The 24,924-nt window shown below is 50.8% G+C and overlaps 9 protein-coding genes across 9 annotated transcripts; 4 read left to right on the top strand and 5 right to left on the bottom strand.

The window, feature by feature from the left end:
- Positions 1 to 263: 263 nt before the first annotated feature.
- On the top strand, positions 264 to 2,065 carry N7457_000863 (uncharacterized protein; the record flags this gene model as incomplete). Its single annotated transcript, XM_057171909.1, has 5 exons — positions 264 to 437; positions 495 to 564; positions 628 to 726; positions 787 to 940; positions 1,006 to 2,065. 5 exons carry the CDS (start codon positions 264 to 266, stop codon positions 2,063 to 2,065), a joined length of 1,557 nt encoding a protein of 518 aa, XP_057035812.1.
- Positions 2,066 to 3,220: 1,155 nt separating this feature from the next.
- Positions 3,221 to 4,126, bottom strand: N7457_000862 (uncharacterized protein; the record flags this gene model as incomplete). The annotated part of the gene is made up of 1 exon (XM_057171908.1): positions 3,221 to 4,126. The coding sequence occupies one exon, from the start codon at positions 4,124 to 4,126 to the stop codon at positions 3,221 to 3,223; it is 906 nt and encodes a 301-aa protein (XP_057035811.1).
- Positions 4,127 to 4,642: 516 nt separating this feature from the next.
- Positions 4,643 to 5,799, bottom strand: N7457_000861 (uncharacterized protein; the record flags this gene model as incomplete). Its single annotated transcript, XM_057171907.1, has 3 exons — positions 4,643 to 4,697; positions 4,752 to 5,746; positions 5,797 to 5,799. The coding sequence occupies 3 exons, from the start codon at positions 5,797 to 5,799 to the stop codon at positions 4,643 to 4,645; spliced, it is 1,053 nt and encodes a 350-aa protein (XP_057035810.1).
- Positions 5,800 to 6,102: 303 nt separating this feature from the next.
- N7457_000860 (RIC1 family protein) lies at positions 6,103 to 9,580 on the top strand (the record flags this gene model as incomplete). Its single annotated transcript, XM_057171906.1, has 5 exons — positions 6,103 to 6,426; positions 6,493 to 7,884; positions 7,945 to 8,212; positions 8,274 to 8,749; positions 8,801 to 9,580. The coding sequence occupies 5 exons, from the start codon at positions 6,103 to 6,105 to the stop codon at positions 9,578 to 9,580; spliced, it is 3,240 nt and encodes a 1,079-aa protein (XP_057035809.1).
- Positions 9,581 to 10,164: 584 nt separating this feature from the next.
- N7457_000859 (uncharacterized protein) lies at positions 10,165 to 11,286 on the bottom strand (the record flags this gene model as incomplete). The annotated part of the gene is made up of 1 exon (XM_057171905.1): positions 10,165 to 11,286. One exon carries the CDS (start codon positions 11,284 to 11,286, stop codon positions 10,165 to 10,167), a length of 1,122 nt encoding a protein of 373 aa, XP_057035808.1.
- Positions 11,287 to 12,805: 1,519 nt separating this feature from the next.
- On the bottom strand, positions 12,806 to 14,305 carry pfa4 (putative palmitoyltransferase with autoacylation activity Pfa4; the record flags this gene model as incomplete). Its single annotated transcript, XM_057171904.1, has 5 exons — positions 12,806 to 13,215; positions 13,270 to 13,348; positions 13,407 to 13,706; positions 13,756 to 13,927; positions 13,977 to 14,305. The coding sequence occupies 5 exons, from the start codon at positions 14,303 to 14,305 to the stop codon at positions 12,806 to 12,808; spliced, it is 1,290 nt and encodes a 429-aa protein (XP_057035807.1).
- Positions 14,306 to 16,741: 2,436 nt separating this feature from the next.
- On the top strand, positions 16,742 to 17,409 carry N7457_000857 (uncharacterized protein; the record flags this gene model as incomplete). Its single annotated transcript, XM_057171903.1, has 2 exons — positions 16,742 to 16,943; positions 17,030 to 17,409. The coding sequence occupies 2 exons, from the start codon at positions 16,742 to 16,744 to the stop codon at positions 17,407 to 17,409; spliced, it is 582 nt and encodes a 193-aa protein (XP_057035806.1).
- Positions 17,410 to 17,651: 242 nt separating this feature from the next.
- On the bottom strand, positions 17,652 to 17,979 carry N7457_000856 (uncharacterized protein; the record flags this gene model as incomplete). The annotated part of the gene is made up of 2 exons (XM_057171902.1): positions 17,652 to 17,778; positions 17,813 to 17,979. The coding sequence occupies 2 exons, from the start codon at positions 17,977 to 17,979 to the stop codon at positions 17,652 to 17,654; spliced, it is 294 nt and encodes a 97-aa protein (XP_057035805.1).
- A 1,798-nt stretch (positions 17,980 to 19,777) lies between these two features.
- N7457_000855 (uncharacterized protein) lies at positions 19,778 to 23,331 on the top strand (the record flags this gene model as incomplete). Its single annotated transcript, XM_057171901.1, has 5 exons — positions 19,778 to 19,876; positions 19,945 to 22,002; positions 22,065 to 22,275; positions 22,317 to 22,815; positions 22,902 to 23,331. The coding sequence occupies 5 exons, from the start codon at positions 19,778 to 19,780 to the stop codon at positions 23,329 to 23,331; spliced, it is 3,297 nt and encodes a 1,098-aa protein (XP_057035804.1).
- Positions 23,332 to 24,924: the final 1,593 nt, after the last annotated feature.

Raw genomic sequence — 24,924 nt, 5'->3', positions numbered from 1 at the left:
TGCTTGTTAAGGCAGTAGACTAATTTCTGTTGGTTCTCCCCGATTCCGCTGCATATAGGCTTCTTAGCGCTCGGTTATAAGCTCATTGCCAATCGCTAGCTACCCCGCAATGGGTCGCATCCCCCGGAGTTGGAGAAGATAGACGCGGGGTTGATATCTTGGCTGTCTGGGCACCAGGGGCATCCAAGTATAAAGGCCAATGCCTGTACGGAGTAGAGACTCTTTATGCGATGGAATCTGGTTAAATCTACTCAATCGCCATTATGCCTACCTCCAAGCCGTCCAGTATCATGCATGTGGAGGATGCCTCCCCCGAGAAAAGCCTGGAGGCTGCCCCAAGTCTCGAGCAGACGTATATAGAAAGTGGATTGAGTCGCGACGACGCGTGTTTCCTCGCCAACTTTCCAGAGGACAAGAGGAACAAGTGCGTTCGAAAGGTTAGTGAAACATGTGTCTGATATGAAATAACTTGACCATAACATGCGTGGATGTAGATCGATTGGCGTCTCTGCCCCATGTTAGCCTTTCTCTACCTTGTTTGTTATATCGACAAGGCAAGCATTGGTAGGTGTCAGTCCTACTCATCATTTTCGCGATATTATTGATTTGGACTCTAACACCCCATAGGAAATGCCAAGATCGAAGGCATGCTCCCGGATTTGAATATGTCGGGCACTCAATATAACATTGCTCTGGGGATTTTCTTTGTCCCATATGTACTACTCGGTATGATAACGCCCTTGGTATCCTTTATAGCTTACTCTATTGACACAAGTTTGGTATCAGAGGTTCCTAGCAACATTCTTCTGGCCAAATTCAAAAAGCCATCGGTTTATTTGTCGATTTTGATGCTTCTGTGGGGAATCGTCGTGACCCTAACAGGGATTGTCAAGAACTTTTCCGGACTTTGTGCGGTTCGCGTGCTCCTTGGTGTTTTCGAGTAAGACTGCCACTATATTCTGACACTGAAACCATTGCAAATGTTCCTACCTGACCTGTTTGCAGATCCGGGTTCTTCCCAGGCGCCGTGTGGGTTATCACCCAATGGTATCAGCCACATGAAGTCCAAAGCAGAATAGCAATTTTCTACACTGCGAGTGCACTAGCCGGTGCATTCTCCGGGCTGTTAGCGTTTGGTCTAGCTAAAATGCGCGGCATCGGTGGCTACAATGGCTGGAGATGGATCTTCATCATTGAAGGAGCTGTAACTGTGCTCTTCGCAGCCTTCTCCTACTTCGGCCTAGCGGACACCCCTGAACTCTCTGGTGGATGGCTTGACCCTGAAGAGATCCGGTTTCTGGCGCTGCGCAAAAAGGCCACGCGAGGGCTGATTGTGGTGGACGAAAATCCCAACAAATTTGACCGGAAAGAGCTGTTCAAAGTCCTTACCGACTGGCATCTCTACCTACAGGTCCTTAACTTCTGGTCCAACACCGTACCAAACTATGGCCTGAAATTCTCTATGCCCCAGATTATAAAGAACATGGGATATACCTCTGCGAACGCGCAGCTGCTCTCAATGCCCCCCTACTTCGCCGGCGCGATATCTGCGTACATCTTCAGTGTCATTGCGGACAAACTGCGATGGCGCATGCCGATCATCATAACTGGCCAGCTTTGCGTGATCATTGGGTTCTGCATCCTATACTCTCTCGCCGATGATATTCAGAATAACATCCCGGTGTGTTATTTCGCAGTCGTCCTTGCCTGTATCGGCCTGTATCCGATTATCCCGGGGACTAACGCGTGGACATCCAACAATCTCGCGGGCGCGCGGAAGCAGGCCATGGGCATTGCATTTATGATTAGCGTTGGCAATTCCGGTGGGATTGTGGGATCGTTTATCTACCTTGAGCATGAGGCACCCAAGTATCCTACTGGATTTGGGAGTTCGTTTGCCTTTGCGGTGGCGGGCGTCATTGCGAGTGTTGTTTTGGAATTGAGGTTCTGGTATATAAACAAGCGGAATGCGAAGATGAGTAAGGAGGAGATTCATGAGAAATATACGGCGGAGGAGTTGCAGCTCATGGGGGATCGGTCGCCGCTGTTTCGATATGTACTTTAACTGTAGTTAGCTCTCGACCGGGTTATCTTTGGTTAGGGGAACCCAATCCATCTTCGCACAATGCTCAGTGAGATGAGGAGATCAATTCGGACGAAAGGTCTGGAACAGGCTGGGTATGAGGAAAAACAGCTTGAAAATCGCCCAGTTTCTCGGAGTTGGTGGCCCATCGCAAAGGTGCCGAACCCAACCAATGGCGGAAAGACTGGAGTCTCCTATGCTAGCTCAATCTCAAACCGCCAAATCGGGTTGAATGCTCATACTATAGACTTGAGACAGCTGGCAGAGGTAGTCTCTTTGAGTACTACTGTTGAAGTCCTCCGACTTCCATCGCTCGCCACGCTACGAATCGCTCTCTTCTCTCAGATAGTTTCCTTCCCTTCCTCTCCTCGACAGACCAAGTTAAAGAATCATTAGCCTCTTTCTTCATAGGTATAGGTTCTATCCTATTAACTACAAAATGAGAAGGTTAAGCTCCAGTGGGGGAATGTCCATGTCGGTCAGAACGCGAACATGCATTCTCTCGCCGACTGACTGGCTTTCAATAAATATCCTCTAACCTCGCCAATCTTCATGGTTGTTCTCCAGAGTGGGTTCATGGACACTTCCCTGCGCACGCTCAAGGATCCATAAGGAGGGACGTTTTGCAGAGTAAGGTGCACACCGGAAGAAAACGAATGATGACTTCGGTTCCAAGTTCGAGAGAACAAGAAAAAGCGTAATACGACAAAGCTCACGAAACCACATATGAGGTAGGTGTTTTCATCGGTATTCTTGTTCTTACTCAAAAATGCGTATAATGCAATATCTCGGGACTTGGTCGTAGTACAGATTTCATATATCCTGTAATTAGGTCGGGAGAGTTAAACACGATTTGCATGCTGGCGATAGGATGAACATTCTTTGCTTTAATTGCTCAAGGTCACAACTATCCAGACCGGAGACCAGGCCGTGATATGTATGAAGTGACTTAACAGAATAATCACAAGAATAGCCCCCTCCCAAAAGGTATGGATGACGGAAAAATCAAAGACAAAGATCATTCCATTATTAATGGAGTCCACGTCCTCAACATGATTTGATCCTCGGGCTAAAACTAATTGCCAGGGAAGCTAGGCCAAGCCAACAATTCGCCATGCACCACGGTGGCGAGAAGGGTCAATGAGAAGAAGAGAAGGGGGTTTCGGCAACGGGTGCCCATCGGAATCGATCAATATTGGCCAAACTGTCTTCCGGTACCAAGCAAACAGGAGAACAAGGAGACACTGATCTCATAGAGTCTATGTATCGGGTTCCAGATAGCTCTGTCTCGTCAAACATCCGGGATGCAGACTGTAATGGATCTGTGCTAGGCGGCCGACTTGACCCACGAGAAGCATTTGAGTGTCTCGTGTATGCGTGAGAACTGGGAGTGATGGATGGGCTCGGGGAAACTTGAGGGCGATGAGAGCGACTTGAAGCTCGAGTGACGTTTGAAAACGTCTCAGCACTAGCAGAAGTTGTAGCCCATACCTGGGAGGATCGCGGCGTTTGTACCACGTTAGACGAAGTGGAGGCTCGTGGCGTGGTACTTGATGAACGCTGCCCAGGGCTCCTCTGAGGCTCGTCTGACTGCCAGACATATGGTACCGATTCATGCCCTGTCACCTGTCCGCAACTGTCGATGTGGCTCAAGGGCGCAACCGATATCTCGTAGTTTGTGGAACACGACCGAAACGGAGACTTATAGCAGTCGAGGCTGAAGTTGTCAACAACGACAGTGGTGGATGGAGATCGGCTTCTGCTGAACATGACTGATGTTCGCTCGGGCTGAATATCCTTCATGAGAAAGTCATCGAGAGTTCTGCTCGTGTCTTCTGCCACGGACACTGCAGAATGATCAAAGAGATCGTTCTCCTGAATCCGCTGGCTTCGAGGTCTCCGGGAGTGAAGTCTTCGCCGAACATACCAAATCAGTAGGTAAAGCAATGCTCCCAGCGCCAGCATTGCGAGAATGACTGTCGCAGCGATGGCGAGCTTTTGATAGTCCCAGGGTTGTGTTGGGTTTCGCACATAATTGGCCATGATGAAACTACGGGAAAGAATGCGCCTGTTTCAAGCCGATGGGTTGGTAGAATCGAGGGACTCATGATCATACTCCTGGAGTATCACCGTAGCTTCCACATTTGGAACCGATGCAGGAGCGACGGGGGAGGTGTTATCTGGGGACCTTGTATAGCTTCATTCGGGGAAAAGAGCCTTCTTCGACTGCACAGAGCAAAAACATGGCCTATCCAGCAGTGAAATAGTTTACAAAGGTAACTAAAGTCTCTTTGGTGAGAGGATCTCTGGCCCAGTACGAACCAGAAGTTACTGAACTATATGTCTAACCGAGATTCCCTCGAGGTCAACATGGCAGCTTGCTGAGCTGCAAAATATCTTTGCTGTACAATAGGAATGAAAAGAAGAAGTACAAAGAAAAAGAAAACATGGAAAGTTGTTTTCTTAGGAACGCTTGGAAGTACGGGTTTGCTACGCCGTACATGGAAGATCAGATCGTGTCTTTCAATTTCATATGCCATCATCCAGTGTTCCAGAATCTCAGTTTTGGCCCGGTCGCCCAGCACCGGCACCGCCGCCCATCATGTTTCGAGCCCTGTGATCCAGATGTCAGTTGATTTATTTTGAGAGCCCAGACAGGTCGACTTACATCTCGGCGAGGTTGGGATCACTCATCAGACTCGACATATCAGGCATGCCGCCACCCTGGCCAAAGTTCTCAGCCATCTGGCGTAGACGGGGGTTGCTCATCAAATTGCCAAGCATATCTGGATTGCTCATGAGGTTTTGGGCCATGCTGGCGAACATCGGGTTGTTCATCATGGAGCCCAGGTCAGGCATACCGCCACCGCCACCGCCACCGCCACCAAGCATGCTGGCCAAGGAGGACAAATCGGGCATACCACCACCGCCGCCGCGAGAGGCACCGGGAGCAGTATCAAGCTCCTCAGATGGAGGCTCGCTGGTGCGAGTGGCCTCCTCAAGCTTCCGCGTCGAAGTCTCCAAGCCACGCTTCATGGCCTCGCTCCCACCATTGCCTTCTGCCTCAATGCCCTTTTCATATGCCTCCTTGGCGGCATGGTAGTCTCCCATGTCGAAGCGAGCGAGACCCAGGCGGCTCCACGCCTTCGAATACTTAGGGTCAGTGGCGGCAGCAAGCTCGGCATCTTGCGCGGCTTTCTCATGCTGGTTTGAAGCGGAGAATGCGGCAGCACGGTTGGAGAGATAGATTGGGTTCGCAGGGGCAATCTCAAGAGCCTTGGTGTATTGCTGGATGGCAGCGGCGTAGTCCTTCTTGGCCATAAGAGCATTGCCCTCAGACTTCAGCTTATCGGATTCCGGTGTAGGCACACCAGCTCTCGGCTTGTCATCCTGAGAAGCCTGAGCTCCGGCGCTGGTTGACTCCGATGTCGACTTGTTACGCAGCTTTTCATAGACACTGTAAATCCCCACCAGCGATTGTCCGCCCACCGCATCCTTCACAGCAACCTCATCGGTTGGGTCAACCTTGAAGGTATCCGCGATACAAGACTGGGCGATTTCGATCGACTCGGCGTCATCGGCAGTGAGTGTGCCATCTTTCAGGCTGGAGCCCAAGAAATCAATGATGGCCAAAGCCAATCGCTTCTTGCTGTCGGTTGGAGCCTGCCAAAGAATCAGTTTCGTGTAATAATCCCAACAATCGGACATCCTACCATGATCACAATCTTCCAAAAGGGGATTCTGAGTGAAGGATAGAAAGCGTTCAGGAGTAATTTGGAAAAAAAGAAGGAAAACCCAGATGAGGCAATGCGGGGGAATAGCTCCTGCACGTGATCGTAGCTTATCGTTCCCCCGAATTGTTTCTATTTCAGTTGTCTGGGGTTCTTCTCTCTCTGCGTTTGAATTCGTGTTTAATCTTGGGGGTTGCTGTCTGCTCTGCTGACAGAGAATTAGGTTTTCTGGAGATGACCTCGTGCGAGGTTCAGTGTCCCTATTAACCCCTGAACCCGACTTGAGCGATGTATTGGCCTCATGGAGTGCCCCGGGTCTACGCGGTCAATGGGCCCAATATTGCCCACAGCTCCTCTGACGAGAATCGCGAAATCCAAAATACACCTTCGTCACTTCATTGCAGCTCCCTAGACGACAATGAAGAAGCAAAGGGGGACCGCGCCCAACATGAGTCCCCGGACACCCAACCTCGTCAACCGCAAACCAGCCCTCCCCCCGAAACTAGTAAATCGGAATGGGGAGATGAAGCTATCAGAGGCATTTGTGTCTTTCGCTCCGGCCTCATATTTACTACAATGTCAAGGTCATCAATTGCTCTGTGGCAAACTCGGGTATGTTGACGGTGATGTCATGCTTTATAAGGAAACGTTTGAGCTGGTCGCTAACAGTTTTGGCAGCCTACTGCAGTCGTTACGGCAATAACTCGATCTCAGTCCTCCTTGAAAACATACGGTCCGAATGTTTCGATCCTCATACACCCAGACTCCACAATTCTGGTTGTGCAGACTCTGAAGGGATACCTGCTCACATACTCGGTGGTATCAGATTCAACAGCCAGGGTTTATCAACAGCGGTTTGACCATTCCGTACATTCCCGCCGTCAACAATTAGCTCGTTTTGCTGCATTTGAAGAAGCCAATGTGGTCGGCGACATTAGCATCCGCTTCCGAATGGCCATCAAGATCGAGTCTGGAATCGTCAAGGCCCTGGCCCTGGACCAAGAACTTGTTGTTGCCACTATGAAACCACCAGCTATACAATGCATTCGATGGACACCCGAGGCCGGAGTAGCACAAACCACCTCGGAGCTCTTAAATCGCATTTTAGGCATACCTAAGGTCTCTATCATGGACATGGTTTATGATCGTGCTATGAATCTTCTCATCTGGATTACAACCAGTGGTCAGGCCTATGCTGTGCAGCGCAATTCGGAGACACAGCCGGACCCCGAGACAGCCAAGAAACTCTTCCATGGACATTGCTTCCACGATCCGAGGGATGACACCGAACGGGCAGTAAAAGTGACAGTGAACGCCCGATTTTCTCTATTAACCGTAAACTGCTCCAATGGCGAGATCTTGATTTACACCGCTAAGGATTACATGGGCAACATTTCGTTCTCCCAAAAACTACATTTGCCCGCATCGCCCACTACCACTGGTGCTTTGAATTTCATGAGCTATTCCCCGGACGGATATTGTCTATTTGCCGGGTTTGAACATGGCTGGGCAACATGGAGTGTCTTTGGGAAGCCTGGAGGAAACAGTTTCTCGGTGGATCCTTCGTTAGCGACAACTAACGGGGAAGATTGGCTGACGGGCGTTGTGGACGGTTGTTGGATTGGCGGCGGGTCGGACATCATTTTATCTGGAAAAGATGACCGTCGCCTGTGGGTTCTGGAGACAGCTCGAAGTGCTTTGACTGGTTGCTTTTCATCTGCAAATTTGGCCCGAGGCCTGTTGCAGACGAGCAATGAGTTCATTCTCTACCGGGGTCACGACCTTCCAGATCTCATGACAATTTCAGGAAAGGACTCTTTATGGCATCATGCCCAGTATCCCCCCGCATATCTCCATTCCCAGTGGCCGATTAGATCTTGCGTCGTATCTCAAGATGGACGGTATGTTGCCATCGCAGGTCGGCGTGGTCTTGCGCATTACAGCGTGAACAGCGGACGATGGAAAGTATTCGAAGATTCCAAAGCTGAGAACTCATTTGCCGTGCGGGGAGGCATGTGTTGGTACGGCCACATACTGATCGCAGCAGTCGAGAGTGACGGGTCATACGAGGTAGGTATACCTAATCTCCCACCTACACTGATTTCAGGCTTGGCTTACTTAGATCGCCAGATTCGTCTTTACTCACGCGAGTCTTCCCTTAGCAACACTTCGATCATGTTTATCGAATATCTCCCATCGCCGGTGGTCTTCATTGGCCCATCCGGAGAGGATTCCCTCCTAGTCTATACATATGATAACATTTTGTACCATTATATCATCAATTCAACACAGCCTCGAATCAGACTTGTCCCTGTTGGTCAGATCGCTTTCAATGGGATTGTGCGTGCGCCCACTCGTGTGCGATCAATCAGCTGGGTCTTGCCCGACGAGCAAATGCGTGAGTCCTTTTTCTTTTCTTTTATGCAACGCCATCAAGCACTTAGCTGACGGCAAAGTAGGGAACGGTGATCCATCGCAAGATGTGAAGGTGGCATCCGTGCTTCTTCTCGTCGACGGTAACTTAGTTTTGTTGCAGCCCGCCGTATCAGATGCTGGTGATCTCAAATACGACATGCGAGTCATATCGCATGATGTCGAGTATTATACTTTGATGCGAGACCAGCTTTCCTTCAATTTTTCGCCACAGATCGATGAAACTCTACCCACCACTCCTTCGGTTGACATGGCACTGGAGCCACCTCACCGCAGTTTGTCGCTCAGGGACTCGCTTTGGATGTTCTGTGGCCAAGAGTTACTAGCTTGGAACGATGTTCAAGACGTGCTACGGGAAGGTTCGGTGCTGGCACCACTCCATATACCCCTGGACTTCTATCCACTGTCCGTCTTACTGAACAAGGGTATTATACTTGGTGTCGAATCAGAAATGATGCAACGCCGCGATGTAACATTCACTATCCTGAAATTTGCGATCCGAGTAAGTCCCCTTTGCTGTGAACGCTACTCTTTACTGACCCATGTGCCTTAGACCCACCTTTTCCTACCATATTTCCTGCAATACGGCCTGGCCAATGTTGGAACATCCGCCGCCCTCGCCCTCTGTCGCCACTTTGCCCATCTGTCTTATTTTGCCCATGGCTTGGAGATCCTGCTCCACCATGTGCTGGATGACGAAGTAGACAAGTCAAACCTAGCGAACAAGAGTGATAACCCACAGGAAAGAGAAGAAGCTCTTCTTCCAACTGTCATCGCTTTCCTGCAAGCATCACTTCCCATCAGAGAGTACCTTGAAATTGTGGTGCAATGTACACGCAAAACAGAGCTTCGATCATGGCGCACCTTGTTCGCATACCTACCCTCGCCGAAAGATTTGTTTGAGCAAGCATTGAAACTTGATTCGCTGAAGACCGCAGTTGGCTATCTTCTTGTGCTACAAGCCCTTGACGACGAGGAGCAAGGGCATGATGGTCGTATCGAAGAATACGTTGTTCGCTTAATTGCGCTTGCCTCCCAGAAGGGCGATTGGGAGCTGTGTGCTGAGCTGGCCCGCTTCCTCATTGCTCTTGATGCTTCAGGTGAGATGCTTCAGCGCGCGATTACCCGGGTCGGTTTGCGATCGAACTCGCGGTCTTCTACGAAAGGTGCATTTCCCGGTTCGACAACCCGATTTGGTTCCGCCGGAATCCAAGGCCTGGGCCTGAATCTCCCAATCAGGTCGCCATCATGGTCGTCTTTTTCCTCGACGTCGCCTCTTTCGCCTTTGCCCAGCGGGCGAGAGGGCGATGTATCAGATGATCAAGATAGATAACAGAAGGAATGTATCTTCCAACAGTCAGATAATGAATTCATAATAAACCCGCTCATGCAATCCTCAGCAACGTTCAAGTAGAACTTCAAAGGTCCTTTTGGCCGCTGACATGAATGCTCGTAGCCAATTACCGAATAAACCATCAAGAATGACTCGCCAGAGAACAACCTAGCCGCATCTACAATTGACACGACTCACCTTGGCCAACAGGACCAAGACAAAAGCAAACAATCAACCAATACATATCCGGGGCTGTTGGACTTTCTTTCCAGGACGCAGTCGAGAAATAAATCCAGTAAATTTTCTAGCTGAACTACTGCTCGCCCATGTCACTGTTCTGGACACACGGCCATTGAGTTACATTCTGTCCACCTCTATTCTGGAAGTCAAGGGTTTGATCAATCGACATGCAATAACATTTATAGTTGAGTATCTACGAAGCCTTTTTCACTTCCACTGCCATTCATACAATGTGCTCCCTATCTATACGGACACTCGAATAGCACATCATCATTCCGAAATGGACTACAAGCCGGTTCAATTGTATCGCAATAATCCTCCTCCCGGGATCAAGCAGCTCACGACTAGATTGGCGCAATGTCGAACCGCAGGTTCAGCAAATCGTCTTCGACCTGAGTGCACACTTGCGAGATGTAATGGGTACCTCTGTCCCATGCCCCCAAAACCAAACATGCCGCTGCCTTTCCTATCTTTGTTCCCAGAATCCCTTGATATGAAATGGAACCATACCCCCACATATGCTGCACAGGTTTTTCATCGCCTATGGGCCAGTCCAGCTCGTATCTTGGGTAGATGTAATCTTGTACGAAGGGCCTGGTCTCCTCGTTAACAACATTGATGAAATAAACATACTTGAGGGTGTCGATGTCATGGTCAAACTTATACTGAGCGAGTGCAATATTGGACCAATTCGGCCCACAGTTTCTGAAAATCTCCTCCGCGATAAAAATGCCTTCACCGCTACAATGACGGTATTGGCTTTCCTGTCTGTAACCTTGCGTATCGTAGCCAGAGCAAGTTAGCGAGGTGAAGCGGTACGTTTTGGTGGTCGGGAACCCTACCTCTTCCAAGTCATCCCAAATCGGGTCCGGGGGACTAGTATATTGAGTCTCTCGACACCTAAGTCTATCTTTCTTCACACTGGGATTCAATAGCTCGTACATCGTCGTTGTGGATTTCCGAACTGGGCACCCGGCTTGATGGGGATTGATCATCCATGCCTGGTATGCAGCTCCATACTGTTCAAATCGGCGGATTGGATCGGGCGTCAGTGAAAAGGCGACTGGGATTTCCTCTCTGGGGGGGGCTTCTTCTCTGGCAGGGGCTTCTTCTTTGGGAGGGGGGGTAGATTCACCGTTACTCGAAGAACTGCTATCGTAAAGGCTGGGATATGGTACAGGAGCGAGATCATGAGCGGAAGATGAAGCGGAAGATGAAGATGAAGCTGAAGATGGGGATTCGGATTGGGAAGATTTATCCCCCGACCGACGCCTTTTAGGCGGCAGCCGGGAAACATCATCGTCATCGTCATCGTCGTCGTCCTCGCGTCGGCGTTTGCGCGCTCTCTGTTGAGGCACTGTCAGTGGAGGCACTGTCGGCTGAGATATCTCATACTCCTCATACTCCTCATACTCCTCCACCGAACAGTCGCGATCAGTCCCACTGTCAGATTTATTTTCAGACATGGTGATATTCTCAGATATTGTGCAATGGAAAAGAAATTCTGTAATAGTTGCTATTGTGCTTTAGCTTTATAACTTGGACTCGACGCAGACCAAGCGGGGGAAATGGTGATTAAATACCTTTGGCTCACGGAGCTGTCCATGAGGCCAGTTCATTCGCATTCATCAGACAGGAAGGGAAACAATCAAGCTCTAGACATAAATAGAACCCGAAGCAAACCACAAGCGAGTGTGGACAATCGAGGAGAACAAGGAAGACAGTGTATAACAAAGCAAGTAAAGCACGAAAACAATCCGATAAAGAGCCGAAAGCGCTTATCAAGATGAAAGAAAGTATTCACAGTGATCATAAAGTATGAAATTTCCATTCTCAAAGTCATTGTCTAGTTTGACACTGAACTTGGCGCATGGAGTTCACTTCCCAAGCCCAGGATGCCCAAGCTCTGCGCGCTCCGGTTCCTGTGAGAATAGCAGGGAAGCCAACAACAGCAGCATCCGAAAAGACACAGTCATTTGACAGAATCCATAACCCTCATAAGCTCAAAACAGTCTTCGAGGCCAACTTGTCTGGCCGTGTTGAACTTGTCTCATGTTCTAGGACAGCTAGTCCAGTGCGGAGTTGGAAAGAAACCCATGTATGATTGAGCAGCTAGAAAAGAAAAGGACAGGAGGAAAAAGAGAGACAAGGATCTATCGAAGACTTGCTCTTGCGTGGGCCATACGTGCAGTGACGCGCCGAGTCCTGATTCTCTGTTGACTCTTTGGTCGAACCCGGTAGCTACAGTCTGCTCCTGTTCTGTAATCTATCCTCCATTTGCTACTGATGCGATGCAACTGCAGCCGCAACCGCGCAGTATCACGGAGGACATACCAGCTGGGAAATCCGGAAAGAGTCTTGACTGAGTGATTCCCGGTTCAATCAGAGGTGGCCCTCTCTGCAGAGAGCTCGAGTCTCCCCACAGTCAACGATTGCCCTACTCCCTTTTCCTCGTCTGGGTTGGATATTTACGGGCAAGAATCAATAGATGTTTCCAAGTAGGGTCCCACCGACGATTCAGTAAGACGAGATGGATCGAACTTCGGTCTGCGCAGATAGTGTTTGGGAAACAGCTCGTGGGGGACTGCGGCTCTTATGTTAACAAGGGGAAACAGGCAATGCCGTATCGATTGAGTGGTGATTGACGGCCACTACGGAAAAGAAGGAGAGGAAGCACTGACGATCGCCCCCGATGTCACAGGTGGTTGAGGCATTCATGCCTGCGGCCGACAGCACCCATCCAGTAGATAAATGATAAATCCTTCTCTACATTTGTCCTTCTGTCCTTTTCTTTTCTAGCTGCTCAATCATACATGGGTTTCTTCCTAAATCCGCATTGAACTAGCTGTCCTAGACAGATGCAACCAGCGTGATCCGAAGCCGAAACAAGTTACAACATGCAGTTATTGAAGCAGCCATAAAGCGACATCCAGCGGTCTTGCAAAGAAAATCCAATGATGCAGATGAATTCCTATTGAAAACTGATCAATTGGCAGATTGTTGCTCCCTGCGTCGTTGAATGAGAACACCTAGAGGGATATCTTCCTCGTCATAGAACTCTGCTTCTTCATCCACTCCAAAGTCCTGTAGTCGTTCCCCTTCGGCATTTCGCCAAGACTCTTCGCCCTCGTCCGATTCGTTATCAAAGCCAAATTCGCCCTCATCGCTCTCACTTGGTGTGTAATCGTCATCTTTCTTATACCGATCACGAAATGGTTTGCGACGCTGCAGCCCTGCATTTCGCCGAAGTCGCCTCATGTCTTCCCGCTTACGAAGATTGAAGGCATCAATCTCATCTTGGATCGTTGCATATGTAGGCATGCTAATAGCATTTGGCGGCCTTGCCGGCATCGGTATTCTATCTGGATCTGGGGGTGGCCATGCCACACCGGGGTCTGGTAGAAATGATCAGTCATCGAGGCAAATAAAGCAGTCACCCCTCGACTTACCTTCGAAGCCATTTGTTTCAAACTCCCACCCAGATTGAGGGTCAGGACCCGCGGCTAATGGCCAGAACCAGCTTATGAACTAGCGAGGCATGAGTTCATATGTCCTAGAGATTTAGATAATGGAGAAGGGTACTCACATTCGCGCTACCGCCCATACCTTGCTTGATATTGGCCCAGATGCCTATATCGTAAGGGTATTCCTGTTTCTTGATATACACTCGAATTCCCCCAGGACCTTCTAGATATCCGCCCAGCACACGGGCGCGACGGACAAGGGTAGCATGTCTCTCGATTTCCCAGGTTTCGATGGTGGTTGTGTTAGATCCGAGCGCCCATAGACTCCTAAGCAGTAAGATAAAAAGAGCGAACGTGGTGAGACTATTTACCACAAGGAGTATAAATAAGTGGATAAGCTGTCCTAATGCAGGGCCCAGATACTATTCTACATTAGTGACATAGAATTAACCAAGTATTTGATCAGCTTACGCTTGGCAGATGGCTGTTCTTCCATACAAACGAAGCCCGCTGCCAGAGAAGAGTCTCAAGATAGGACATTCCAACGGTGGCATAAAACAAAAAGCGCATGAAATGTGGGATGGTAAAATGTGAGACACAGTTCGACGTCCAGGGGCAATGATGATCCATCTTAGGAATGCATCTAGAACAAAATCAGCAAATATACCCACGACGACCACTTCCCATCGAACCTTTTGCAAGTCTTGCAGTGGTGAGCCCGAGGCGGTTTGTAAGCCTCGCATCTACGACACCATCGCTGGCGACCGGTGAACGCGTCACTTTCTTCGGGTTTCGGTCGCTCTTCGGCTTTGGGAAGTCTGCCCGGATCTACGAAGCAGGTTCGGTAATATGTTATCCAGATGCATAGTGCGAAGATGTTGATCTTCCAAGCCTCGTCCTTGGTGAGAGGCGCAGACTCAAAATGCAGGAAGAGGTACTGCGATGTGTAGGCGAGAAAGGCGATCAGCACACTGACTGCGGGTATCGCAAGCCCGGATATTGAAAACCCCTCGCCGAACATCGCGGCGTATTCGGCTTTCCGACCGAGCAAGATTCAGCAGCTGAAAAGGCGTGAAGTTGGATGTGTTCCAAGGCTGTTTTTCAGAGCTGGGACGATGCTGACTAACGAGGCCGAGTCGGGCCGTGGAATTACTTCCGTGGCCGTGAGCATGTCGAATCGGTCGTGATCTCTCTGTACAGAGATACTAGTTTTCAGGCTAGCACCTTTTGGTCAGGCAAGAACGACAGATAGAAGGGAAGACAATATGGTATTCCTTGTACAGAGCCTAATTCTTGCTAAGATCAGGATATGAGAGAGGGAGATCTGTTTTTCTCTTCGTCCCTGCCCCAATCTCGTCATAATCAGGGGTTCGCCTTTCTCCCCGGTTTCCTTATTCCCTGATGATCACATGACATCATGAGAAAAGTCTCCATCGACCAAGGGGTCAGGCACACATTGTAATCCTCATTTTCCATCCTTTTTCTCTTACACTCATTGACCCGAGTAGCTCAATCCACATACATGCTGCTATTCAGGACAATGTCCCAGAGCCAGCTCCGACAATGGCAAAATGGTGATGCATCCCCAGCATACCATTCCATCCTGTAGAGTCTAGACTCTAGACGGGTCCCGACGGGTCCTCCAGGCTTCCACGAAGTATCCATGCAGACTCGAGGACTGTCTGCCTGAAAGTAAGGCCACCATCTGACAGGTGAAATCAGACAAAACCAAATGCAAAGAAAGTCAACTCACGAAGAGGGTGCAAGTCCCGCATCCCCCGCATGCTTCTCTGCAATTGCACCTCGTATCTCCCATCCCTCTACCAACTGCTTCCATGGTCGAGGGCTACCCCGTATCACCGTGTTCCTGCTTCACAGTTTCTTCATGGATCCATGTACGGAAAGTATGAGGAATGTCATCGTTCTGTGAATCAAACGAAAAGGTTCCATCGATTTCGCTGTGTCATTCCTTCGACAAGAGCAATCCATGCAAAGACTTGGCTCAACATGATGAAATAAAATATCAAAGAAAATCTGTAACAGCAGCACGGCTGGAATGTGTCACTTGCTCCCAACCTCGCAGAGAATCCAGATATAGAATTGGAGGGGACGTCGCTCTAGATACTCGAAAAAGAAGAGGATGTTGAGGCGTCCACGCCTCAGGCCAACAGCACCCATCCAGTAGATAAATGGTAAATCCTTCTCCCTCTTTGTCCTCCCATCCTCTTCTTTTCTGGCTAGTCCAATCATGCATACTTTTCTCCCTTGCTACGTATCGAACGAGCTGTCCTAGAGAAGAGCAGATGCAGGCACGATGGCGACAGCTCTATGATGAAGAATCGAGGTGTAGGTTGCGCAGGCCTGGCGATCCTGATTCCTGGTAATGCAGGGACTGGGTGATACGGGGAAGCTTGCAAAAGAAATGAAGCAGTTGATGGAGAGGGAGAGAAAGGAGAGGTGCACTGCAGAGAGAGCGAGAAAAGGGGACTACTCTGCGCCCGCGGGGATGCGGGATCTGGACCCTTCTTGGGTCGACTTCCTTTACATTTCTCTGTTGTCTTCAATCCTCGGGGATGCATGGAAGCTTCACGTACGCCGCGAGGACTGATCTACAGGATGAATTTATATACTGGGGACCATTAGTTGCTGTCAACGCTGGCTTTGGGGCGCTATCCCGCATAGCAGCATGTATTCAAAGCGAGCTCAATCGGGATAATGAATGCATCATCATCACCGAAAGGCCTCACATCACGATGGACGTTCATCGCACGCAGCTCGAGAGAGATTAGAGAATCAAATGATCTTATCGCAAGTTCGTGTGCGGGATTTGGCATGACTTTCGCAACCAAGATTCCCGTTTCTGCATTGAAAGAAATTCGACTGTACTTGCTTGTTCGCGACCGGTCATCACTCTCACTCCGTCTAGAAGATTGCGCCGGGGGGGGACAGACGTGAAAACGAGGTACTGGTCCCGAGTTTGGTCTTGCTGAAGCGCTCGTCGACGGCGTTCCAAGGACTTTTGTAAGCTCACGTTGGTTTTCCTGCACTCTCAGTGTTGAGACAGAGTCTCGTGATGGATCCCGTGACGGTCAGGCATCACCCCATCAGATAGATAGTCGGGGGCCGAGTCTCCTTCCTAATACAACTCTCTTCCTCCTCTCTCTAAGTCCCACACAGTAGGCCTCAACAGGTTATGACGCCCGTGCTTTTCTGAAAATTCATTTTTTCCATCATTGAGGAGGCAATTTTACTCTATTTTCTTGACAAGGGTCCGCAGTGTGCAGACAGAGTCGCAGCTGTCGGACCGGACACGCACCGTGGGACAGGGTTTTACCCCACAACCCACAAAACAGAATTTTCGGGGCAATAAGCCGTGGACCACTGAGAAGTCTACGCAACAACCCCACATTTTTCTCACAAAGCCTGATAGGTAAGATTAGGATCACTAGCACTAAAAATGGACGTTGGAGGGGGGCCAAGTGGATACAACCAGGGTCCTCGAAGAGGGGTCCCCTCGGTAGGTGCAGGAGCACCATCAGACAAAAACTGGGATCTTGTGCTGGACACTGAGGAAGATGTCGAGAGCCAGGCATTTGATTTGCCAGATCCAGCAACAATTACACTGTACAAGATAACTCCGCAGTTAACAATCGAGAAGAGTTCGACGACTGGGAGACAGTGGTGATAAAGCAGTTACAGAGACTGAATCTGCAAAACCTCATTAACGACAAGATTCAACGTCCAGACAGATCGGACCCAGATGCTAGACGATGGCTTCTCCTTAGCCGCAGGGTTAGCAGCTGGCTCTCTAGAAGCATTGACCCAGCTTTGAACAAAGATATCATACAAAGTGGTGCTAGGGTCAAGCTTGCAGACGAGTTTATGAAGGCATCTCGCCAGTATATCAAGGGAAAAGGTCATGGGACAGTTGTGCGAGCTGTTATGAAGCTCTGGCGGACAAAAACGACTGATTTCGACACCCTTTCCGAATTTGTGAGGGAAGTTAAGGCCCGTTTCAAGATGACGGTGGACCTTGGAGGTGGACTGAAAGCATATCACGCGGTGATACTCCTAGTTGATCAGCTACAGGAGGTTCCAGAGATCAATCAATCAAAGTTCAATTAACCTGCTGCAGTCTAACTAGTTGCGTATGATTACGCAGGTGCTTCATCCAACTGAAGCCAGAACTCGAAACCAAACGCCGAGTGGGATCTATCCCGGAGTATACAGGTAGATGCTAATTGTAAAGAGTGCGGAATCAGCCCCTTCCCACAACCCGTACAAGCCCACAGATCCCTAAACTCATACATAGGAAATAACATGTAATGACTGCCTGGAGTGCACCCTCCAGCTTCCATCTTCCCACTTCATTTTCTCTCTCCCTCTCTCTCTCTCCCTGATCTCCCTGCTCCCTCCCCTGTTTCAGTTTCAATTGATGGTCGTGTTATCGTGGCCAGTTGTTTGGCGTGTTTATCGACTCTGGCTGAGTTCTCGCTTCACAGCATCATTTGTCGTCATTGGCTAATACCCATCGTCTTCCACACCTAGCTCCATTGCCGCCAGGCCTGTCGGTTCGTCGTCGTCGTCGTCGTCCTCCTCGATCCCAACGTGTTGAAATTGCTGGAGGAGACCTGTTCGGTGCATGAAGTTGGCCACGTAGCGGGAGGTTCCAGAGATGAACACGTTCGTTTGCATGAAGAATCGGACACTGTTGATGGGTGAATGAGCGATAGGTTTATCCAAAATGATCTGTTCATATACTACAGTGAGGTGATGGACGAGATCAGACTGAAAGCCCTAGACAAAGGCTTAGGAGCATCAGGAGTCTCGATATCTGGATCTGGACCTACAAAGAAAGGTGCTCAAAATCAGAAATTGATGAATGCACCACCTGCATAGACTCCATGCAAGAAACATGTTGAAGAATGGAGAAATCACAGGAATCAGAAGACAGCAAATGGGAACTGCAGTTTCCGCGGGAAAATGGGACATGGTGCCAAGGACTGCTATCATTTAGTAGTTGAACACCGCCCTACAAACTGGAAACCCATACCAGGTCTATGGTTCGTCAGATCAAAGAAAGCGCAGTTTCAGGAGGATAGGTCTCAACAAGTTGAAAATGATAATTTGGCAGTTTCTGCGACACAAGCTCCCACTCGACGACTCCACCCTGGAATTGACTGGATCATGGACTCTGGAGCTTCTATGCACCTTTGCAATAGGAAAGACTTGTTCGTTGCCTTTAAGAAGTGTGGTGCTACGAACTCAATCGGATGGGATACCAGCAGTGGAGGCAAAGGAAAAGCGGAAGGTTATGAAGAAGTCATACTCCCAATTCAGAAACCAGACGGGTCAAGATATGAACTGAGAATACACTGTGTGGACACTCCAAACATTGCATTTGGACTCCTCAGCTTGGTGAAACTGAATGAAAAGTTCGGTATAACCTGGGATGTGGGCGAGAAATTGATCAAAGATGAGAATATGGAGTCTATTGGCTATAATTTTGTAGCTAGAAGTGTTCCATTCATTGAACTGGCTGATGAGCCTCACCCAACGCGATATAACTGTTTGGAGTCAGGTGACTCCTCCTTCCTCGCCGTGCTATAAGAAGCTCTTTCTTCCAGATAGTTTCCTTCCCTTCTTCTCTTCCTTAGACGAATACTGGATTTCCAGTCTCTCTCTCTCTCTCTTCGTAGCGTAGAGTCTGGTCCTGTCTATCAATAACCTTGCTAAGGTTTCCTTTCTCAGCTAGCACACCGAAGACTAGGTCATGCTGGATCTTACAAAGGAAGGATCAACAAAGACAAATTGGGGAAAGAGGTTGGAAACGACGCTTATGCCTGCGAAGCATGCGGAAAAGGGAAGTCCAAAAGGATAGTTTCTCGTGCACAACAAGCAAGGGCTACGAGAGTTGCCCAACTAGTTCATGTGGGTCTCCAGCCTACGAAGCCCAAAGAAATTGGCAAAAACGGCAAAATCAACATTGAACACATAATGGTGCTCACCGACGATGCTGTAAGAGAAAAGGATCATGGAAAAAGGAGTTCACATGTGTGCCTGACCCTTTGTTGATAAGACCCTTTATCCTGATATCATGTGATACCCTGACTCGAGAGTAAGGTGGAACTCTCATTATGACGGCAGTGAGTCATGAAAGCAAGGTGAGGCTCTTAATATGACGAAAGTGAGCTTCTCATTATGATGGGTATGGGTCAGGGACGAAGAGGTAAAAGGTGGTCCCCTTCTCTCCCCAATCCTGATCTTGGCAAGAATTAGTCTCTGCAAAAGGAATACTATACTGTCTTCCCTTCCATCCATCTTTCTTGCCTGACCAACAGGTGCTAGCCTGAAAATCTAGTATTCCTTTACAGATGCTTCTCGTTTCAGGGTAGCAATTCCCTTGGTTCATACGGGAGATGCATCTGCAGAATTGAAGAAATGGTGCACTGAGATCAAGACTAGGAGTGGATCTTATCCTACAGAATAGAGAATGGACAACGGCAAGGAGTTCTCAGTATTCGTGAAATGGGCTAGGGAGCAGTCTATGATGATCAGCCCCTCAGTTCCATATGCACATGAACAGAATGGAGTCTCTGAGTTCACAGGACATTATCTGATGCAGATAGCAAGGAATATGCATCTTAACACTGGTTCAAGAGCACCCGCAATGTTATGGACCAAGGCCTCCGGCAACAGGACTCCGAAAACGAGAATCTAGGCAGCACGATCGACCTCTGTCTCACTTCATGGGATATCAGGGACCAAGTGGCGCACACCAGACCGGTCCAATCACTCGCCGGCCTCTCCGACCACCTACCACTGGAAACAGAACTCAATACCAGCCTCACACCCTCCACACCACCGAAACGCCGGAACTGGAAGAGGATGGACCCCGATAAGCTAAAGGACACACTCCACAGAAGTCTTACTCAAATCCCCACCCCCCAGGCAACAAGGCCCTCAATCGACACCGCAGTCTCCGCCCTTACAGACGCAGTCCAAGCCGCAGTGGATGCCTCGACTCCCTGGCTACGGCCAACAGCCCTCTCACAACCGGGCTTCACCCCGGAGTGCCGCCAAATCCAAAAGGAGGCCCGCCGGACACACCGCCAAATAGTTCAGTACCAAGCCCGGTGGCGTGAACGCGCTCCAGACACACTATGGTCTCAATACTACAAGCTCAAACGCACCGCACGACGTCGAATCCAACGTATGCGAAACACTACGCATCAGAAACGTATCACGGAAGCAGGGGAGTCCGGAGAGATAAAGCAGATATGGAATCTCGCCAAATGGGCACGGGATCGGACACCTTTCCAGTCATACACCCCCCCCTATCCAGGGATCCGACGGGCAGCTACTGTTCCGCCCCGAGGAAAAGGCCAAAGCCCTCTCCGACTCCTTCTTCCCACCCCCCCTGCAGCAGACCTCTCGGACACGCGCAGATTCCGCTACCCAGAACCCGTCCAGCTCCCCGAAATCACGGCCCAGGAAGTCAAGAGGGCTATCCACCAGCCCGGAGGTTTCAAGGCCGCAGGACCAGACGGTATCATCAACGCAGTATTACAGACAGCGTCTGACCTCCTCGCACCCCCACTGGCCAATTTATACAACACATGTATCGCTGCCGGCTACTGCCCAACGACCTTCCGAGAAGCGAGAACCATCGCACTACGCAAGCCAGGCAAGGATGACTACTCCAAACCAAAGTCATACCGACCTATCGCCCTCCTCAACACTATGGGGAAGGTAATGGAAGGTGTTATCGCCCTCCGGCTGTCATACTTAGTGGAAACATACGGCCTGCTCCCCCGAAACCACTTCGGAGGCCGTAAGGGACAGGGATGCGACACAGCACTACACGCAGTCACAGAGGAAATCAGAGAGGCTTGGAAACAGGGCTTGACAGCTTCTACCCTACTACTCGATATTTCAGGCGCCTTCGACAACGTCTCCCATCCCCGGCTGTTACACAATCTGCGCAAACGACGGGTGCCACCGGTCATCATCAAATGGGTGGAGTCCTTCCTCAGCGATCGATACACCACCCTCGAAATGCCAGAATACACACGCCCCAGGGAAGGGATCGACACTGGTATCCCGCAGGGATCACCACTCTCCCCGATCCTCTTCCTATTCTATAACGCAGATATGATGGGACCAAAACAGCATTCAAACAACTACGGATACATCGACGACACCACGATGATCGCAGTAGGCAACTCTCCCCAAGCCAACTGCAGAGCCCTCGCCCTCTCCTTCCGGGAATGCGACACCTGGGCGAAGCAGCACGCGTCCGTATTCGCCCCCGAGAAGTTCGCATTGGTCCACTTCGAACCGCCAGAGCGACGACACGCAGACCCCGACACCACCACCCCACCCCCGCCAGTCGACCTCGGTAACGGACGAGTGGTCGAAGCCAGCGAATCGGCGAAGTTACTCGGTGTTATCATCGACAGCCAACTGACCTTCGATAAACACCTCGATCAAGTCGAAAAGAAGTGCACCAAATCACTCCAGGCGATCTCCGCCCTCGGTCGATCCAAATGGGGCCTCAATATCCACGACAAACGACTGATATACAACACCTGCATCGCCCCGAAGGCCCTATACGGGTCCTCCGTGTGGGCAGCTCCCCCCGTATCCACGGACGGAAGACCACCCACAGACGCCAAATCACAAGGCTCACGGCGATCCAAAGACGTGCCGCGCACGGTATATCAGGCGCATTTCGGACAGTGTCAGCGGACGCCCTCAACGCCCAACTCTATCTCCAGCCAATGGCTTCTCGCCTAGAAGAGGACCGACTGAAGGCACTGACACGCCTTGCAACGTCACCGGCATACCGGGCTATCAGAGCCCGCCGCACTTACCACCGAAAACGAGCTCTCCACCCGGCAATGGAAATCGCAGAGGAAGACCTCCTGCTGGAAGGGGAATACAATCTGGACCAAATGGAAATCAGACACCCCTTTGCAGTCCCCCCTGGTGGGAACAACCATACGTCGACATCGCTGATAGCAAGACAGAGGCGGCCTTCGTCCACTGGGTAAACTGCACAATCAGCCCCCTCACTCCACGTATCTACACCGATGGCTCCGGACACCACGGCGAAGTAGGAGGATCTGCTTACCACAAACCAGCCCAAGGACCCGCCATTGAACGCATGGCGTACTTTGGTACCGAACATCACCACAATGTCCACGCAGCCGAGATCGGCGGCCTGATCCTCGCATTGCGAATGGCAGAGGATAACCCGCAGCTTCAGCAAGGCATCGATATCTACTCTGACAACCAGAGTGCCCTCCAGGTCATCCGTAACCCCCGGCAGAACAGCGGGCAGTACCTGATCAAGGAAGTCGTCCGCCTGATTGACCTCCGCCGTCAGAAGGGATGGGCCACCCGCTTTTTCTGGATCCCCGCCCACTGGGAGGAGGAGATCGAAGGGAACACCCAAGCAGACGCCCTCGCCAAGAAGGCCACCGGCTGGCGAGCCGAGGAAAGGGACACACTCGGCACCCGCGCCGAGTATCTAGAAGGCCTCCCCCCGTGACCCTGCAATCCGCCGCCAACTGTTGGATCCGCCGAAAAGTGAGACAGGCGTGGGAAGACAGCTGGGCGAATCCGCCAACCGGCGCACCCGGCAGGGAACTGCGCAGGGTTATGCCCTTCCTGCAGAGAAGAGGCACTGAGATCTTTACCGGTCTCACAGCCCCGGAGCGCTCCGCCCTTATCCAGGCCCGAACCGGCCACATCGGGCTCAACGCGGTGCTCTTCCGGTGGGGGAAGGTAGACTCTCCCACCTGCCCGGCATGCCAAGAGCATGACGAAACGGTCAATCACGTTCTATTCCTCTGCCCAGCACACTCAGGACAGAGGGACCAAATCTGGGGTCCCCAACTGGCACCCCGCACTCTGGCCCACGCGCTGGGACCAGACCATGCGAAAAAGACAGCGCGATTTCTACTGGGCACAGGTAGACTACCATATCTGCTGCCCCCACCACCGATTCTAGACGAATCAGATACTAACACAGGCAACTGACGACCACGACACACACACACACCTCTCGGGCCCGGCTAACACGTTGTTTGCCCGCCTCTCACTTCCTCTCGCACGCTGCAAAGGGGAAAACCTGACTGAGGAGGCGCCTTCCAGGGGATGATCACAGCGCGTGACTTTCTCGAATTTACCGCATTCTTGATCCACACTCCTTCAATGATCCGCACTACGATGAACACTGACGATGCGAGCTCTGGCGACCGACCCCCGGCTGGCTTTCCTGACAGGTGGGGATGGCGATGGAATGGGTACCGAGGGCGGGAGACGGGCTTTACAAACGGGGCATACTGGAGAGATCAATCTGTTGGAAAAGGAACTGAAGTTACCAGGCGCAAGGGAAGGATGCGCGGGATTTGGCACACTATGTACAGGGGGCGCTCGAAACATACAAGGGAAAGATGGCAACTGGTGGGATAGATAGGTCGATGTGGTGGTTAATGTTGTCAGGAAAGCCTAGCTAGAAAGACGTCGCTTCGGCCATCGTCGACTCGGGAAGAGCCCTGAAAAGTGGCTGATATTCGAGTATAATGCAACTCTCTCTCTCTCTCTCTTATGGACCAAGGCAGTCCGCTCCGCACAGCAGCATACGTGATCAATCGACTGACCCGTCAGGGGGAGAAGCTCCAAAACGAGGGGAGAGAAGCGAAGGAGGGGGGGAGGAAGAAACCACTTCTTTTTTTTTTTTTTTTGTTTAGAGAGCTGTGTTTTTTCCCCACCCAACAAAAGCCCCCCACACAAAAAAAAAAAAAACACCACCGGGGGGGGGGGGGGGTTTTTTGTGGGGAAGGAAAGGGAAAATGGTGTTGATGAGGAGGAGGAGGAGGAGAAGAAAAATTCATTACCACCCCCCCCCTCTTCCTCCCCCCTCTTTTTTTTCTTACACCCCCCCCCCCCCCCCCCCGCCCCCCCCCCCAAACGCGCCCCCCCCTCTATGGTGGGTTGAGAGGGTATTTATTTCTATTAAAGGAAAGAGAGTGTATTAAAAACTTTAAAAGGGTTTGGGGGGCTTTGGGGGCCCGGTTTCGCTAGCCCACTGATTCTTTTGGAGGCCCTCGAGGGTTCTAGCCAAGCCCATACAAACTGGGCCACCCCCTTGGGCTTCTGGGTGACTTTTTGGGGACTTAGTCGTTTGAGAAGTGCTAAAGTCACGTGATGTGTGCTCCGGGCACCACCCCCGGGCGGCCCCCGAGGCGGCCCTCCCCGGGCCCCGGCTCCGGGCATGGTGCCCCCGAACCAAAACGCCCGGGGGTCACGGGAGGGGTTCGGTGCAGATATATATATGATATATATATCTGTGCATGGAGTTGATGGGTGATGGTGGTGGCCTGTCCAGGTGGTCGTACAAAGAACTGAAGATATATATTTGCAGCCCGGCCGCCTGGATACCCCTGGGGCACCCAGAACTGCCACTCCCAGGCGTCGACTCTCCCCCGAGGCGCCCCCCAGTGGAAATCCCCCGGGCGGTCCCCTGCCCCCTGCCCGAGCCCCGGCACTTCCTGGCAGCGCGATTCAGCAAACTGGCCAACATCGGACCACTCCAGATCCGTTCCGCGCTGGCCCCCCCCAATCCCTCCT

The sequence above is a fragment of the Penicillium paradoxum genome (genome assembly GCF_028828445.1).
Source record: "Penicillium paradoxum strain IBT 22861 chromosome Unknown utg000002l_segment0_segment0, whole genome shotgun sequence".
Classification (NCBI taxonomy): domain Eukaryota; kingdom Fungi; phylum Ascomycota; class Eurotiomycetes; order Eurotiales; family Aspergillaceae; genus Penicillium; species Penicillium paradoxum.
This window is presented reverse-complemented; position numbering and strand designations above follow the sequence as displayed.